This window comes from Mus pahari, chromosome 19, assembly GCF_900095145.1.
Source record: "Mus pahari chromosome 19, PAHARI_EIJ_v1.1, whole genome shotgun sequence".
Taxonomy (NCBI): Eukaryota; Metazoa; Chordata; class Mammalia; order Rodentia; family Muridae; genus Mus; species Mus pahari.
The window spans coordinates 36,741,598-36,760,629 of record NC_034608.1 but is presented as its reverse complement, the minus strand read 5'-3'; the positions used below and the strand labels follow the sequence as shown (position 1 = coordinate 36,760,629).

Below are 19,032 nucleotides of genomic sequence, written 5' to 3'. Positions count from 1 at the left end.
CCTTCTTCTCTAGCAAAAGGATGAACAATGTTTGTTTTTGTTTTTTTTTTCTTTCATAACATTTATTTTCTCTGAATGCACTGTAAGAGTCAGGCATAAAATTTAACACCCAGGAAAGTGAGTGATGTGGTCAACTATAGTTTTGAAAAGTAGTACAAACCACGTATCTCTATCAGCTCTCCTCGCAGCTGATGTTGGCGCTCAAGTCCCCTCCGCTGCAGCAGCACTCCAGGTCGGACTAGCATAGTATAAGTACAATGCTCCCTGGCTGCCTGCTTTAGCTTGGGGATAAAGTTCAGAAACCCTGAAAGTGTGGACAGCCGACAGCCTCCTGGCATCACTGGAAAGGATCTGAATGACAGATGGTGAAAGACAGTGGTTGGAAAGTTCCAATTAAGCCAAATTATGGGTGAACTTTCCATCACATGCCAACAGATTAAATATTCCATGCTATTACCAACAGTAAGACTGATGGAGCCATCAGAGATTGGGCTGTGGATATAGCTCAGCACTCCACGACAGCCACGTGGCTCAAGGTTAAATCCTGGTACAATGAGACAGGAGCAGGGTTAGAAATTATTTGAGAACTTGCAACAAAGAAGCCACAAAAGAAAGTGAGGCTGCTAACTGAAGTGTCATCTCTTGTGTTGTAAGTGTTCCTCTATATGTACATATGTGTGTCATGTGCATAGCTGGTGCCAGCAGACACGAGAAGAGGGCACAGGACTGCGTGGAACTGGAGTCACAGATGGTTGGGAGCCACTGTGTAGGTGCTGGGAACTTAACCCTGGTCCTCTGCAAGAGCAGTCTGTGCTCCTAATGCTGAGCCATCTCCAGCTCACTAACACATTTTTAAAAGTGAGCTCTGAACTTGGGTTGCAGTTGAATGTGGAGGTAATGTCCCAGAGTTCTCCTTCATAAGGAAGGGGAACCAGGCCCCCGATATTTGATCTAGCATCCAGATTTAGTGGCAAAGGAGAAACAGTGTTGGCACCTAAGCCCAAGATTATGTCACAGAGATAGGGACAAGCTGAGCGAGGCTGAGTGCCCCTATTTACTGATTCTTGCTTTAATTCTTTGAAACTATTTGCCTGACACAGAAACTTATACTTTAAAACTAACTATAATCCAGGACTTTTTCCATAGTGTGAAAAAGTGAGTGTGTTTATAACGTGTAAGACCGTATCCTTGCTTGCTCCTGTCCATCTTTCTGGGTTCCTTAGGGTTGTTCCAGCCTAAGGCCTACTCTTACTCTTCATCTTCATTACATAATCAACCCATGACACTTTATACCTCCATCTCTGGCTCTCTTTCTCTCTCTTTCTCCTTCCCTCCCTCCCTCTCCCTCTCCCTCTCCCTCTCCCTCTCCCTCTCCTTGAATACCTGCCCCTGGCCTGTCCATCTTTTCTCCCTCACCATTCCTATGTAGAACTGCACGGCTGTCACCTGTAAAACTGTAGCTTGAGTCACCTTGTTCCCTTCACTCCCACATCACACACACTATCGACTCTGTTGCACCCAAAGGCTGCAGACAAGCTCTCTAACCTACCTGGCACTAGAGCAGCCCTTGTCATGGCCACGGGCGTGTCTCTCTGTCTGAATTATCCTACCCGCTGCTGCTGCTTCCTCTACTTCTGCTCTGGCCTCCCTGAAACCCATTCAGGGCAGAGGACAGGAAGACAACAGCCTACCTCCTACTCTGAGTGGCTTCCCACCCTTTCTCATAGTAGCCTGGGAAGCTACACTTGGCCCTTGGTCACCTTAAAGAAAGAGACAGTGGTGGCACAGCTTTGTCCATGGTAAAGCCTGTGGTGCTGGTGGCTCATGGTGTTTTCTCTCTGGAAAAAAATGCCCTTGACTCCAGAGGCTCCCAGATACGTCCCCACTGTTCTCATCAAGGTAAGCGCCAAGGCCCGGCTTTTCCAGGGGGATCGTGTGGCTGTGTTTTTAATATGTTCTTGGGGCGGTCTGTGCCTCCAGTGTGGGAAAAGGACTTTAGGATTTTGCCAGAGGGACAAAAACGATGACAGAGGATTAGGGAAGGGCTCCAGACAGAATCCTTATGTCCATAGCCAGTTCCCTGTGGAAAAAGTCCTCGGGTATACCACTGGGGACAGAAACAGACAGACTCTACAGTTTTACCCCCGTAGAAAGAATCTATAAGACAGGGGTACAGTAAGATAACTGACTGTGGCCATTGCCTTGGGACAATGCCTTGACCAAGGGTGTCTCCAAGACCCACGTTCAAGTCAGACAAGTACTGCATCCTCATCTGCACATGTGTTTAGAAGTGTAGTTTCTATTACAAAATGCTCTGAAGAAACCGGCAAGTGGGCACATATCAAGTGCTCTGTAGCCTGCATGCCCTCATGCCATAACCAATAGCACGGATGAAATCTCTCTGGATTGAGGCCACTCAAGCAGATCCCTGGGAGCTTGACATCCATCCTTGCCTGGTGTGGCCAAGCTAACCCAAGATTGTACACAGCTGCCCATCAGAGGAGCAGGAGGAGACAAAGCAGAAAGTCTGGATGTGAATGTGATAGAGCAACTGTGATTTGCTAAAAAGTTATCCTTACAATCTGTTAATGTAAGGTTCACATGGAGAGGTTGTTTCATGATGCCGACTTCTGAGTAGTCTTTGGAAGGGAGTGTAAGGCACCGACCAAGCGGGAGGCAGATCTGGTTCTGGCTGGACCTGGCTTAGGTTCTAGGATGAGCACTAGGAAGGGCTGGAAAGCAAGTGGCTCAGAGCACACATGAGTGACATGCTCTGCTCTATACAGTTGACACCATTCTTGATGCCAGTGAGCCAAGGGGAGAAAGCCTGGGTTTGTTCACACCATTCTAGGGCAGAAACTTGTTTCATTCTTCCTGAATCAGGAAGCACTTGATTATTTATAGTAAGCTCCTTAAAATCTTGTAGAAATATTTGGATTTACAGTGGATTTAACTTTTAAAAGCCTTTTATCAAGCTTTGTTTGTGAGATGTTTAGAGACGACATGTGTATAATATGAAAAGGGGTTGAATTCTCTGTGGCTGCCAGGCTGTTTTTGACTGGAGAGAGAGTAGGACGAGGGAGGGACTGGGTCACAGGACGCTCTGCTATCCTCTTAGTGAGCACAAGTGGCAAAAAGGCAGAGCCAGGCTGCAGAGGAATCAGAGACTAAGAGGCACACTAAGCAAGTCACGACAAGGTGCCGGGTGCCTGATGACTCCTACAGCAAGCAGTATGTTTAACTGACCCTGAGTCCAGACGGAGACTCTGTCAGATCAGCTTGCTTTCTGATGAGGTACTCCGTGTCTCCCAGGTACAGCAGGACTGGGCACGGCTTTCTCTCCTACTTATCTGCCAGGCAATTCTGTCATGAAGTCAGAAAAACAAGAATCACTGTTTTTCTAGACATCAGAGTGAACACTGAGGAAATTAGTGCCCTATGAACACACAGGTATTACTAGCCATGTGCTCTAATGGGAAAATAAAGATTAGGCAAAAATCTGGACCAAACTGTGTTACAAAATCAGAGTTTTTGTGACTGACTGGCCACAGGCAGCCATCTGACTTTGAAGGACTGCTACAATTTCACAGAGATTTCCCGAGAACACTACACAAACCCTGAAATAAAAACATTCTCAGAAATGTTTTCCTTGGAGCTAAATTTCTCATGCTAGCCAAAGGGAATATTTTAAGAATCCCCCAACTGCACTAGAGATGGGGTTAGAGGAAGGACCGCAGAGTTTGAGGTCCTCTGACAGCAAGGTCCATGCCATCTTTCAAGGATCCAATACAAAAACTTATAACCTCAGGAGCTGGAGAGAAGGCTCAGGAGCTGGAGAGAAGGCTCAGCAGTAAGAGCACAAGCACTTAAAAAGGTCCTGAGTTCAATTCCCAGCAACCACATGGTGGCTCACAACCATCTGCAATAGATCTGATGCCCTCTTATGGTGTATCTTAAGATAGCTACAGTGTACTCATATACATAAAATAAAAAAAAAATAATTAAAAAAAGAAGGAAAAAACGAAAAACAAACACCCCCTCCCCTCCAACATTAAGGAAAGCTGCAGCTGTGGTAGAGAAGGGGAAAACCTGGCAGATGTCAGTTACGGGGACAGACATCTGCTTGATGTGGCGGACACTGGTGCTACACAGTGGTGGGCTAGCGGCTGCTGGCACAGCAATCGTTTTCATTATGCATGAGATGCAGCCCTCCAGAACAGTGCTCACAAACCACACAAGGACTGCCTGCTGGGACACAGTAGTTGAAGGCTCTGAGAGAGCCCAAGTATTGGATGGGATATGAGGCCTGCTCCATGAGAAGAAATTTAAATCTGGTTCTGTAACCCAGGCTCTAGTGAGGAATTTGCTAACAGCGTTAAGCTGGGTGAGGTCAAATCACCTTCCATAGACTCCTTGGCCTGGTCTGCCTTGCACAGGGAAGGCAGCGGCTAACACAGAAACTTGTAATTGAGAGTAAGTGGCTTCTGGGTGCTGGGCTTCTACACCACTCTGCAAGACCCAAGGAACAGCACAGCAAAGAGGATGGAAAGCTTAAGGGAGCTGGAGGATGAGAAGTAGTTCCATGATGATGACTTATTTTATGAACTGTTTTTATATAAAACTGTGGTGACTGGTGGACAGCAACAACGGCAGTTTGAAAGAGAACGGCCCCAGAGGCTCCTGTGTTTGAATGCTTAGTGCCATTAGTGGAACTGTGTGAGAAGCAGGAGGTGTGGCCTTGTTAGAGTAGGTGTGTCTCTAGGGGCAGGCTTTGAGGTTTCAAACCAGGCTCAGGGTCTCTCTCTCTCTCTATCTGATACCCGGGAATCATAATGTAAGCCCCCAGCTACTGCCCCACGCCTCCTGCCACAATGATCACTAACTAACCTTCTAAAGGGATAAAGATGGAACAGAGACTGAGGGTCCTTTAGTCCCTATTCTCAAGCAGGGTGTTAACATTTCAAAGCCCACACCTTAGGCTCCTTCCTGCTCCAGATACTCATCCTGTATTCTCAGTACTCCCATAGTCTCCCTCTATCTCTTGATGTCCTCTTACTCTCTCTCTCTGTGCTCCTCCCTTTCCTTCTCCTCCTCCGCCCACCTTTTCTCTCCCTCTCACCCTATTCTTCCTTCTCTTGAAGGACAGAACCCCTAGCCATATCCAGTTGGCTCCTTTTTCTCTCTGCTCTGGACTCTTCCAGATGCTCTCCCTTATCCAGAACAGAAACTGTAACTATGTCATGGAGTTGGGACGCCAGCAGTTCCTTTCCTGTGCCCCTCACCTACAAGTGTCTTTCTCTAAGTAGACAGTAAGTATCCCAAACCTTCATCTGGTCTCTCCTGGATGCTCAACGCCCAGGAGAACAGACTGGCACAGCAGCAAGTGTGGATGCGTATGTTTATAGAGAAACATGTTTCCTTCTGAAACATGAAAGGAAGAGGGATTGAAGGATGAAGTGCTGAAGACATTTTTAAGTTAGAAAAACAGGGACTCCAGTTACTGAAGCTTAGCGATTCGGTGGTATTTCACATAGACAGGCAGAGGCAGTGTTCAGATGTAACTAGGTAAAGCAAGCATGGCCTCTGAAAACATCACCTTTTAAGACTCATTTCAACTAGGCATGGTAGCGCATGCCTTAGTCCCAGCACTCAGGAGGCAGAGGCAGGCGGATCTTGGAGTTTGCGGCCAGCCTGGTCTACAGAGTGAGTTCCAGGACAGCCACGGCTATACAGAGAAACCCTGTCTCGAGAAACAAAACAAAACCAGAACAAAACAGAACAGAATACTTTCAGTCTTTTGCACATCAAGATTTTAAACAGAAAACTCTTAAGCCTTTTTGCATTTTTTCCTGTGTGTGCACATGTGCACAGACACCAGAGGTTTAGCCTCCTGTTCTTCCTCAGGAGAGAGGTTCCACCTTGTTTCCTGAGACACCACCCCTCAATTGGGATCTATCTGACCATCATGCTAGGCTGCCTGGTTGACAGCCCCAGGGATATGCCTGTAGCCTCCTGTGCAGGGGTGGGATGGATGACAAGTTCATGCCAGCAGACCAGGAGTTTTGGGAGGGGCCCTGGGATTTGAACCCAGGTCGTCATGTGCAGCAAGCACTTTAGCAATCTCGCCTCTCCTCAACCCCTGTTAACCTTTATGTAACAGAGACCTGTGGGTTATGACACGGGAAAGAGACTAGAGCCATTCTTAAGCGGACATCTGTAGCTTATTTTCTTAGTATAATCCTACAGGATTAAATTAACCCAGTATTAATGTAGTGCATTCTTGGGTGAGGAGAAAGGACCATGGACGGCGTCATCATAACACAAGTAAGTAAGCAGTGCTGCTGCTCCCGTTAGCAATGAGCTGGTGGGCTTCCAAGTGACCCCTCGGCTGAGGATGAAAGGACAAACACGCTGACTGACAGACCACGGCAACGTTTATCAATTACAAAAAGGATGCTGCATCCTTAAGGACTGCCTTAAATGCAGAGCAAATCATGTTACGGACCCATGTGTGCTTGGTGAAACATGTCCAAACGGGATTAGAGGAACATGTTTCCTCCTAAGCAAATCCATCTGTGCAAACAATCTCAGGACTTTTCTTTTTTCTTCTTTTGGCTTCTGAGCCATCACGAGGAGCATAGTTCACATTGCTCCTTAGTCAAACACACAGCGGCACTCGTGGCGTGTGAGAAAATCCAGTGTGTGTTTTTAGTCCAAGTCTCTTCTGATCTCATTTTCTCCGGAGGCTGGGAGTTTATCCTAAGGTTCCTGCCTTTCTCTAGCTCGTATCTCTCCAAGGGACTCTCAGTGTGGGTGCAGGAAGAATAACTTCCCCAGCTCTCAGGGACACCTAAGGGCCCACAGGGTGTACTCCGGTGCACGTAGGTGTACATAGGTACCACTGTTCATATCAACACTTGGAGTCAAAAGGATCTAGCGAACACCTCATTTTAAAACAAACAACAAGCGCGAGGCTTACCCATTCATAAGAAAGAATCCAGCAGCCGCGCACAATCCCCATCAGCACGTTCAGGGTACGGACAGACTTTCCCACCAGCACGTGGGTGGTGGTCTCACAGACCTCGGGTGCGAATGAAAAGCCTTTCAGTGTGTTCACCACCTGGATGATGAGGCTCTGCTTCCTGTGGACCGGAGAATCAACAGTCAGATGCCATGCTGCGTGCGCAGCAGAGAAACAGAGGCTCAAAGTCTGGCTTCATTTTGGTTGCAGTACAACATGGGGTTTACGGAGACAAGAGCACTTCACACCTCAAGTCTAAGCGCATGAGGCCACGGATGGTGTCCGCACAGGCACAGGCTGTGTAGGAGCAGCTCAGGCACTGGGAGCCAGGCTCTGCCATCTGTCCGTCTGTCCAGCAGATTATGTACTTCGTGCATACTTGACCAGTGTGTGCATGCTTTTCTAAAACATACATTATTTTGTACGTGTATGTATGTATGCATGTACATGTATGCATGTGTGTCATGACATTTGTTTGAAGGGCAAAGGACAACTGTCATGGTAGTTTCCTTCTCTCTACCACAAGGGTTCCTGGGATGGAACTCAGGTCATTAGGCTTGCAGCAGAACCTTTGCTTACAAGAATTCCACTAGCCCAGGACACAGATTATTATTTGCTTACTTTACTTTGAAAATGTAACATTATTAAAGTGTCAGATGCAGTTTTTTTTCCCCATTAAAAAAAGAAAGGACTCAAATTATCTCTTTAATTCCCCAAACTCACTAGCTCCTTTAACCTGTCATTTTCTTAATGGCAGGAATGCCTTTTTGGCTTTCAAAATGTTCTTCTAGCATCCTTACGCAGGCCTTTAGTTCTCATCTGTTGCTTCTTCCTGCTACAGTGTGCTTGCTGATATCCATGGCCCCCTGATCCAGAAGAGTTTGGAAATCCCCAGTGAATCAGGAACTATGAGCAAGGCCTCCTAGGCTGTGCTATGCTCTGTGTCACAGAGACAAGAGCCTCTCTCCTCTCACACAATGGGCAGCCTGCTGTGCTCCAAGTTTGTAGACTATCTCTGCGTCTTATCTCCCACATATAGATAGCACTTCAAGGGCTCAGCCTCCCTGTGAGAAGGGCAGACCTCCATCAACGTCTAATCTTAGGGTTCTGCAGAGTGGGTCAAGATGGCCCCTCCTCAACCAACCTGGAGACTCTGTGCGTGTTAGCGTCTCAGAGAGGATTAAGCGTGGAGCTTCACTTCAGAATATCTGATCTTCCCTGTCCCAAGCCTGGCGGCGACCAGCAGCTTATGGATGTGCTAATTGGGAACAACTGCTGTTTTATGGCCCTGTTAATCAGATGTGGAATCAGACTGTCCAAGGTCTCCTTAAGATACACAAGATGTGTAAGATGAGAAGGGAGCTGAGGGCTGTGCACCCAAAACAAAAAGGTTTCTTTTTCAATCCTTTAAGGGGAAAAATAACTGGCTATCATTTTTTAAAAACTTACAGAATAACCAAGGACTTTATTATGCTCATATTCAGCATTTCTAGAGTAGACTATAGTGTCTGTGGCACATCATAAATTATTAATAAAAGTAGGAGGAGTCTTCCTTTGCAATATATGACAGACAGTGTTTAAAGCACTGGTGCTTTTGTTTCCATACCTTGGGTAAGAAAAAAGGCCGACCACCTCTACCCTCGAATGCTTTCTCAAGTGTGTAAGTTCCCAATGTTTTGATGAGAGTCTTAAAACCTCAAGACCTATGATTGATATGTATATATATAAAATGTGGTTTTCCCCTTTAAACACAAATTTGAAAACCCTTTGCAAGGAATATAGCACTGTATATTTTTGTTGGATGTTCTTTATTGTGCTAACTGTTTAAGGGGATGATAAGAGCATGCCAGCAGGCCATTCACCCTTCGACAAGATGCAGAGATAGCTGCTCTAGACCAGGGGGAGACGCTTCCTACCACAGTGTTCCTTTAAGATCGGTAAGGAAATGTTTTAACCCGCACTGCTCAGTTTATTGAACATTCATAGGGTGAGGGGTAGACAAACAGAACCATAAGGAATTAAGCAAGCAAAAGGAAAAGCAAAAAACAAAATTTCCTAATGCTATACAAAGGACCCAAAAAGCTTTTTGCTCTCGACTGCCCACACTTAACAACATTTTTAATTTCCAGTGATCTTCTAACCCACCCCATACCAGTTACATTGAGTAAAAGTAACCCAGTCCAGTTCTGTGGATGGCCTAAAGGCATAAAGATCTACAGTATATACAAGAAAAGGCTAAATTTTGCAATCGATAGAAAGTTATCAAAACAACAAATACTTACTCAGATGGCATGCTTGTCATGACTAATGTTCTTGTTGGCTAGAGATTTCAAAAGAGAAGAACAAAAAACAGTCAAAATGTAAGAAATATTTTTCCTACAGAAATGAACTTTAATAAGTTTTTCAAACAGTTACATCACTTAAATACAAACATTTAAGCATACATACATACATACACATGTGCGCGCGCACACACACACACACACACACACAAGAACTTTATAGCACTTGGAAAAAAACAACAGGAAATCTCAAAGTGTATACTTTAAAGTTATGAAGGAATGAGAGGGCGCTCTAAAGACTGGTCTATTCTTCCTAAATTATGGTCAACCATGTCCTCGTTTCAGACACACTCCTGTACGGTACTATTTGTGGTCAGAAGGACCCAGCAAATGTCACACATCTCATGGATTCTTGGGCTACTACTATCTGCTTATATGAAAATGGCATGGGCTTAGCAGTGGTGGTTGCTATTGAGACAGGGTTTCGGTATATAGGGCTTCAAGGGCCATGTAGCCCAGGCTGGTTTGGCACTCACAATTCTCCTTCCTCAGCACTAATGGGTACTACCAGAGCTTGCCCAACAAGATATTTTCAACATTTTTAGTTAGTGTTATGTTTAATTTGGGTTGTCGATTCCAAAGATGTGGAAGCAAATGTCTGGGCCTATCTGTGAGGGATTCCCTAGATGATGAATAAACAGAAGAGAACCAACTGAGTACCAGCCCTCATCTCTTTCTGTTTCCTGAGAGCAAAAGCATTGAGTTTCCTCAAGCTCCCGACTTCCCAGCTCCGGTTCTTCAAACTGGGGCTCAAGATAAACCTTGCTTCTCCCAGGACAAGAACAGGAACTAACCATCTACTCGAGCACACAAATGCACATACCCACCACTTCAGCATGTGAATGCTGTCAGTGGGACTGCTTTCTTAATATCCTTTTCCAACTGCTCACTACTTATCTGTAGAAGTATAACGGGCTTTATGTGTTGATCTTATTTCTTGAAGCCTTGTTGAATTTATTTAGTTTTCCAAGTTATTTTTATTAAAAACCTAGAAAACCCCCTGAAAATCCGATGTATAGAAAATGTAAATGCTATGAAAATATGCTTAGATACATGAGTGCACTACAAGTTTCTCAGAACTTTCTGCCTTTCAGACAGCATGCATTCCATGGGAGTGTGTGAATTTACATTATTCATTATACAAAATATGAATGTACACTATACAAAATCCTTTGTAACTGAAGTGAGGAGTCTCATTTGTTTGTTTCCTTTTTAAAAAAATTTATTTGTTTTATGTATGTGAATACATTGTAGCTGTCTTTAGACACATGGAAGAGGGCATCAGATCTCATTATAGATGATTGTGAGCCACCAGGTGGTTGCTGGGAATTGAACTCAGGACCTCTGGAAGAGCAGTCGGTACTCTTATCCACTGAACCATCTCTCTAGTCCATCAACTGTTTCTTGACTGGAGAAACCACACTGATGACAGGATGGACACTCCTTGAAGGAGACATATTGAAGACTAGACACTGTACTTTTGGGAAAGATGGAGACTAAAGAACACAGAGGGAAGATGATGTAAAAGATATGCAGAGGAAGAACTCCAAGGATGCCCCTTAACAGAACCACTTCCCCATGCTTTTAGCTAACCTCCCTTAACACTTTACTGTAAACCCCTTCCGCACTTCTGATAACCCATATGCAAGGCAAAAGCACAGCTGTCTGGATTGGTTCTAGATTCAAGGCCTGGATGTGGGAGACTCCAATCATCCAACAGGATCCTGGCTGACCCTACACTGGCTTTTACTGTCATCTCTGACACAGCAGGGGTGGGACAGTCCAGGGAGCCACAGGCCAGGGACAGCATCGCTCCAGGGCACAGCTAAAGGGAACAAGCTGTCTCTACCCTGATGGAGCCTGGCAAACAGATGCTGGCCACCTCCCCCACTGCCCCCACTGCCCCCAACACACACACACACACACACACACACACACACACACACACACACACACACACCTCGTACCCCCTCACCACCTGCCTAACACAGGTTCTCTTCAGTCACAAGCTCATTCTCTAGAGTGCTACATGGCTTTACATACCAGCCACGTCGGCACATGGCTGGTGATTCCCAGCATCCTTTGGGGGTAGTTTCTAACCCCCAGATGGACTGTTCTGCTCAAAAACTAAACCACTGTGCCAGCCAGACAATTAAGACCGAGAAATAAAAGAGACTAAAACTGGAAAGCAAATAGTAAAACCACTTCTACCCACAGATTGGATTCTACACGGGTTTGGTTTTTTTTTTTTTTTTTTTTTCTGGCTTTTCAATAAAAATAACCACGAGAACTAAATAAATTTAACAAGGCTTCAAGAAATAAGATCAACACACAAAACTAGTTATACTTCTACAAATTAGTAGGGAATGATCAGAAAAGTCTATTAAGAAAGCAGTTCCCACTGACGGCAATATAGAAAAGAACAACACAGAATAAATTCAACGGGTGGCACAACATTGTCCACTGGAAACTCAAAATGCTTTTGAAGGGCAGGGGAGAGAGCTTAGAGGGTAGAGTGCCTGTGACAGTGTGGGAGTTGGAGTTCAGATCTCCAGGAAACCAAGCAAATACTGGGTGGCCATCTGTAACCCCATTGGTCAGAAGCCAGAGGCACTGGCTAGAGCAAGTTTGCTAGCTAGATTAGCTGAATCACTGAGCTCTAGGCAGAAATGAAAGACCCTGTCTCTACATACAAGGGAGAGAGGAGTCAAGGAAGACACCTAATGCCAATCTCTGGCCTCCCCAACAACTCAATGTTAAAAAAAAGACTGCGAGATGCCTCCTTGATTAAGAGCACTGGCTGCTCTTCCAGGGAACCGAGGTTCTCTGCTACTCCAGTTCCAGGGGAGCCTATGCCCTCTTTTTACCTTGTAGGTCCCAGGCACACATATGTTATGTACATAGAAATAAATGCAGGCAAAAATACATATTAAAAAACAAAAGTGTACCCAGACACTATTGCACGTGCCAGCAAGACTCTGCTGAAGGGACCCTGATATAGCGGCCTCTTGTGAGGCTATGCCAGTGCCTGGCAAACACAGAAGTGGATGCTCACAGTCAGCTATTGGATGGAACACAGGGCCCTCAGTGGAGGAGCTGAAGTGGAGCTGCAACCTTATAGGTGGAACAACAATATGAACTAACCAGTACCCCCAGAGCTCATGTCTCTAGCTGCATATGTAGCAGAAGATGGTCTAGTTGACGAGAAGAGAGGCCCCTTGGTCTTGCAAACTTTATATGACCGAGAACAGGGCCAAGAAGTGGGAGTGGGTGGGTAGGGGAGCAGGAGCGAGGGGAGGGTACAGGGAACTTTCAGGATAGCATTTGAAATGTAAATAAAGAAAATATCTAATAAAATAAAATAAAAAGTTTTAAAAAAAAAGTGTATAGGCCGGGCGTAGTGGCACATGCCTTTAATCCCAGCACTCGGGAGGCAGAGGCAGAGGCAGGCGATTTCTGAGTTCGAGGCCAGCCTAGTCTACAAAGTGAGTTTCAGGACAGCCAGGGCTATACACAGAAACCCTGTCTCGAAAAAAAACAAAAGAGAAGTGCATCAAAAAAAAAAAAAATCAAAGTCTCAATTTTAAAAGCAAGCAAGCAGCTTGGAAAGACATGGCTCTGAAGAAAAGGAGGGGAAAGCTGTCAAGAAGGGATGTTAGACATCCAAGTGACTGGGGAAACACCACTAAAGTCCCACTGAGATGACACATGACGCCTATTCCACCAGCTGTTTAAAAACCAACACAGTAGAAAACCAGCCTGAGGGGACTGTGAAGGAGCTGGAGGCTCAGTAGCCAATGGTGGCTGGTGGGAAGGTAAGATTTAGGGAACAGTTTGTGTTTGCCCTAAAAGGTGCCATGGCCAGATAATGAGCAAAGACAGAGAATGACTTACCAAGGAAGCCAGCACACCCACTTATATGGCTGTACAGGTCACGGCACACAGAGAGACTTGGAGATATATCCAGCGTGACTCCTCCCATTCACCAAGCAGTTGGTCTCCTAAGAACAGGACAGGTATTGGTACCTGTCACTGCTACAAGTGATTTAAAGAGATGGAGCCTGGCAGGACAGGAGGTTGTGTGACAAAGTCAACACAGTCGCAAAGGCAGCAGCTGCCAAACTCAGAACTGGAGGTGAGATCTGAGTGTAACACCCAACAGGTGATCTTGATTGGCAGCTTGATAGGGCTTAGAGTCTCCATGGGGCCAAGCTTTGGACTAGGCTGTGAGGCACTCCATGCCAGGGGATGGAGGCCAGGCTGCATAAAGAGGAAGCAAGCTGAGCGCCAGTGTCCATCGTTCTCTGGCCCTGACTGCAGGTGCCATGCTCCCAGCTGCCTCAAGCTCCTGCTGCCTTGTGTGCCCTGCCGTGATGGGTGGCACCCTCAGACTGGGAGCCCAGATGATGTTGCTTCTGTTCCGTGTTTTGTCATAGCAACAAGACAAGTAACAATTACATAATATGTATGATGATTGTTTATGGGCATGAGATTTCAACCCAGTAGGGCCTCAACTGATTTTTTTCTCCACTATAATTTAAGTCTTCAAGGTCCAATAAGCTTATATATGTTGATGTTGGAGGTGATAGGACCTTTAAAACATAGGCCTGGTCTTTAGGACAGTGGGGAAAGGGGGTCCTCTGGGTGTGTGTGGTGTGAGTGTGTGTTCTATAAGAGTTCTCCTCCCCCACAAAAGAGTTCTGCTTCCCTGCCACAAAATATGAGCAGTTTTGTTCTGCTACAATCTCTTACCATGATGCATCATCACCAGAGGACAAAGCAACAGGGCCAGCTGATCACCCAAGCTTCATAAGACAGCAAGCTCCGGTAGTTTGTAACAGTAAACTGAAGCTGACTGACACACTCCTCCAGTGGGGAAACTACTAGCAAACCCATTTCAATGTGCGTGACAGTCTAAAAATCAGCTTAAAAGGCAGGATGAGGTCCACAGAGTGTGAGAGGCCCACAGACAAAGCCAGGATGGTCACCAAAAGAAAGCCATGAACTCTATCATGGCCAATGGACATCAGGCCAATCCTGATGGCTTTACAGGACTAAGGGGGAGTGGAAGGCTGAATTAAGCAGGTGACTCACAGCCCACAGCCTATGGGTAATATCAGTTCCTTCCCCTCCCCTCCCCTCCCCTCCCCTCCCCTCCCCTCCGCTCTCCTCTTCCCTCTCTCAATATGGTTATCCTTTGAATATGACATAAGGGCTTTCTGATTCCCTCACAAATGAATATGCCCAATATTCATTTTATATCAGTGCAAGAGTCATTCCTGTACCTTAAAAAAAAATTGCTTCAGTTTTGAGAGTCTCCTGAAACACCCAGCAGACCTACTCTGCACAGGGTGAAACCTGTGAACCCCACAGCTGAGCAGTGCACCCCAGGCAGTGCAGACCAAGACACATCTTTCATTGGCTTTTTAGGCTGAGTCTCTAGAACTTTGCTAAGAATTTTTTCTCATTTTCTATTTTGTTCTCTACTAGCCTTTGATGAGAAAGCAATGTGTGGGAATCTGGCCATTTGATGTCCTATATAAACGGGACCTAGTCTCTTCTGAGGAAGAGGAGAGAACTAACTTGTTAATAAATTAACTGTTAAGTCACAGAAAATTAGGTCTAAGGATGCCTCAGTACCCGTAGTCTTTACAGGATAAACTATAATTTAGTGTCTAAACTCAGCAAAAGCCTTAGTGGTAAACATGGTGTTAAACAGTCCCAGCTGGGCACAGCGGCAGGTTCCAGTCATTGGCAGGCAGGGGAGCAGATGATCAGGCCTTGTTCAGATGAGGGAAATGCCAAACTACAACCATCAGGCTGATGATGTCTCTTCTAATTTCTGGCCCCAGATGTTGCCTGCCAAGTCCTGGATCAGGTCTCTGAACCTGGCTGCCCAACTTAGAAACTGCAGTTTGATTAAGTTTGGTTCAGTTTATCTATCGGTTTGGTACCACTGCGTGATCACATGAAAGCACCTTCTAGGCCACTGTACCTGCTAAGCTTTTGCTCCTGAGTCACAGGGTAGTCCTTCCTTGGTTTCAAGATCCACACGCTTGTATTTTAAGTTGGAGTTTATTTGAGCAATGTTTGGACTGGACAGGGTCCAGGCCTGGATAACAGCCCATGATTATCTAAGCGGGATCCATTAGAGGCCTTAGAAGTTCAGCCACTTAGAGAAAAGGCCTGGGTCAGATGGTGGGCAGTGGTTTGAAAAGGGGACCAGCAGGCTCATCCTAATCCACAGGCTGGAAGGCTGCTGACTTGGAACTATGATGCTGGAAAGACAGGTGAACTCTCCCCCTGAACACAGTGACCGGAGCCACACTGCAAAGAGCTCACCTAAGCAGAATTGCTCACTTTATGGGGTGTTTTACAGAGAGACATAAATGCCTCAAAATCAGTGGGATGCATTTCTGAGAGTCATAAATGAAACTATTTCTTTAAAGAGGTGTGTGTGTGTGTGTGTGTGTGTGTGCAGGCACAGGCATGCACACACACGCACACAAATGCTCAGGGTATTAAATCCCTGAAGCCGGAGTTACATTATGAGCTGCCTGAAGGACTGTCCTCTGGTGGGCAGCAAGTCCTCTTCACTCCTAAGCCACCTCTCTTCCCCACATAAAAACCTTAGAGGTACTTGATAATAAAATATCTTTCACTTTATATAACATGTATGTATTTTGACTGCATGCATGGCTGTATGCCTTATGTGGACACCTTGTACCCTTAGAATGGACAGGCAAGGGTGTCAGATCTTCTGGAACTATAGTTTAAGATGGTTATGAGTCACCATGTGGGTAATGGGAATAGAACCCGGAGCCTCTGGAGGAGCAGCCAGTGCTCTTTACTGCTGAGCCAGCTCTTCAGCACTAACAGAAACCATTTTGTAGACCTTTACCTCCAGCTGCATCTTCTTTTGCCCCTACCCATCCTCTGTGTCCTCAGAACTTTTTCCTTTACTTAGTTTTTCAGTTAAGTGATGGGAAGAAAAGCTGAGGACCAAAACTGGGTCCAATTAGTGGGTGTTTCTAGAACTTTCCCCGGGTTTTGGCCAAACTCTTCAGCATCACAGAGAGACTGTGTCTTGGAAAGGTGGGTTTGGGGCTTTATCTAACACGGTGAACTTAGTATTTTAGCTGAAAAATAGAGGAGTTTCAAAGCTACCATCCTGTCTCAATCTCTGCCCATCACCACTTAAAATAAAAGAAAATCAACAGGGTCAGGACTTGTAGATGGTATTAGCTCCGTAAGAACAAAGAACGGTTGAACTGATGAACCCCGTGCCTTGTAAGTCAATCACCATGGTGGCAGCAGAGCCAGTCTGAGCTCAGTTTCCTCAGGCCAAGCTGGGAGGCTGACGGAGGCCTTGCATGGCCCTGCTTCCTCCACTGTTTCCTTTCCTCTGGGCACAGTGCTCCGAGCTCCAACAACCCCACACGTTTGAGGTTTTGATCATGTGTGAGACACTTGTGTACTGGCCCATTAACAAACACACAGGCTCTTTCCCTGCTATCTACCCACTGCCAGCTTCTCTCAGGAAGGAGGCTCACTCACGGGAAGCTCTGAGGGCAGGAGAAGCCCCTTGACCTTGGTGGAGGAGCAGCAGAAACTTCTCTAGGTGATGTGACTGTAGACTCATAGGACAACACATCAATGTCAATCACACAAAATGACAAAGTACAAGAAGACGGCTTAAGACTGTACTCCAGGATGGCTTTGCAGTGCCCGTTTTACAAGTGACAGGCCACCTGACCTTTCTTTGTATGGATGTCTTAACTGAGAGCCACTTGAATGAATTATTCCCAAGTGCTACAAAGTTAATAATCATATTTAAAGTGTTCATATGTATCTTCACAGTATAATTACACAAGAATTTGAGTTGTGCCCATACACAAACTTTGTTTGTGTATGAGATTTCAAAAACAGACCTAGAAGCTGAGTGAGTTTAGGTGCTTGATTTTCTTCAATGACAATAATCCGATACTCTTAGCGCCAAATGAGAGCCATGCTGTAAGGTAACAGTCATAATGCAACGATTTAATTAGAATCTGAAAATTTTGCTCAGTGTTATGAGAAAAGACCAGGAGGACACATCTAATATTATAGATGGCTATAATACCTGTTCTGGTCTTATAGGGAGCTGATTCTCTATGACAAAGCTAAACTTTACCAGAGTCATGTACCACCAAGAAAATAACAATGATAATCAATGAGTCTCCCCTCCACCCCTCACACCTTTTGTGTTCTGACCAGACTCCCTGCTCTCAGAGTCAAAAAGAATACCCTCCCTCCCCCCGCTTCTTCTTTGGTGACCTAGAAGTCCACTGCCATGTGCCCTCATAATACCTGTGAGATAAACTAATAGGCTGCTCTCTAAAACCCTGGCTCCTTCTGTCCTTTTCCTACAGTTTTCAAGAGGGGATCCTCGAATTACACCAGTCTGAACAGAGTGATGGATGGTGGCTTTGTCTCTCCCGGGGTAGGTACAGGGCCCTGGTCCTGCTGCCACATCTAGAGAAAGGAGCACAGGAGTCCTTGTGCGCAACCCTGGAGATCTAGGAATGTGCCAAAGAATCCAGGGACTGACCCTATGAGTGATGGTGTCTCAGTAGGAACCTGATTTCAATTCTATCGGGTCTGGTGCCAGCTTCTGTTGGTTTCATGCTCTGTCCGTGTGGTACTCTCTCTAAACGGATGGATGTTTACAGAGATGTTGTCTCCACTGTGAAAATAACAGAATCTGGCTTGAGAGATCTTTCGGCTTGTCTGCTTTGAGTTTGAAGCAAATAAAAATTTCATGCTACTAAGAAGTAGATATGCAGTTTTGTACTACCATAATCATGCCTGATCCATGACAGAGATTTTGGAATCAAAGCTCTTAACTCTGGTTTTTTTGCATATGTGCATGCCACTGTACTACATAAGGGAAATATTTAAAACTACATATTGCCTTGGAATCTATCCTTAAAGTTTGGTTATTTAGTTTTAAATAAAGAAACAGAGCTCTACTGCCTCCCCTCACCCCCACCCGTTTCTAGTTCTACAGTCTCATCTAAGATCTCAGTTTGGGCCCAAGACATCTGTCTTACACAGCCTCCTTGTGGTGACTACCCTGCTAAGATGCATCCTGATGTGTCTTTCTTTCCTACTCTGTCTGTCTGACCCTGGTTCAACAACTCCGTCTAGATGACAGTGTGACCTCAAGAAAGCTGTATCTGCTTTCTTTCAACCTTCCAATAGAAGTCCCCATGGGAAACATATCTGGGAAGTGAAGGGTTTGATTATGGATCAAGCCCACCCATACCACACACACCTGACTGTTCTAACCTGCCATGCATAGTCTGGGGATGGAGGAAATCCTAGTTTCTCTGTATTTAATCTTTAAATAAGTTATTCTTTATTGTAGCACACTGAATTTTGTCCTTCAATTTGAAGACTCATGGCTACTGCAAGCTGGGATACCCTTGGGATGCCAAGGAGAACTCAAAGGCAGTTTCTAGTGCCAGAGTGGTAGCATAAACTCAAGAGTGCATCGAAGGGCACAGTCTGATTTGCTTGTATAAACAGCCATCCCAGGTCAGACACTAGGTGCCCTGCTTTCAAGGAGGTCAAAGGAGCACCTGGGAGAGGCACACCATAGTTACCTGTGCCCAGCAGCACCTGGGA

The 19,032-nt window shown here is 45.6% G+C and overlaps 1 protein-coding gene across 3 annotated transcripts in view; it reads right to left on the bottom strand.

Annotated features, from left to right (window-relative positions):
* Mcph1 (microcephalin 1) overlaps positions 1 to 19,032 on the bottom strand; it is a 203,649-nt gene that overhangs the window by 121,157 nt on the left and 63,460 nt on the right. For 2 of the 3 annotated variants that reach the window (XM_029532152.1, XM_021218977.2), the window contains 2 exons: positions 9,304 to 9,341; positions 6,980 to 7,142 (listed from right to left, as the gene is read on the bottom strand). In XM_029532152.1, coding sequence (XP_029388012.1) covers positions 6,980 to 7,142; positions 9,304 to 9,341 — 201 coding nt within the window. Of the gene's footprint in view, positions 1 to 6,979; positions 7,143 to 9,303; positions 9,342 to 18,015; positions 18,089 to 19,032 lie in introns of those variants that run through there. The other variant, XM_029532153.1, reaches the window with a different exon arrangement.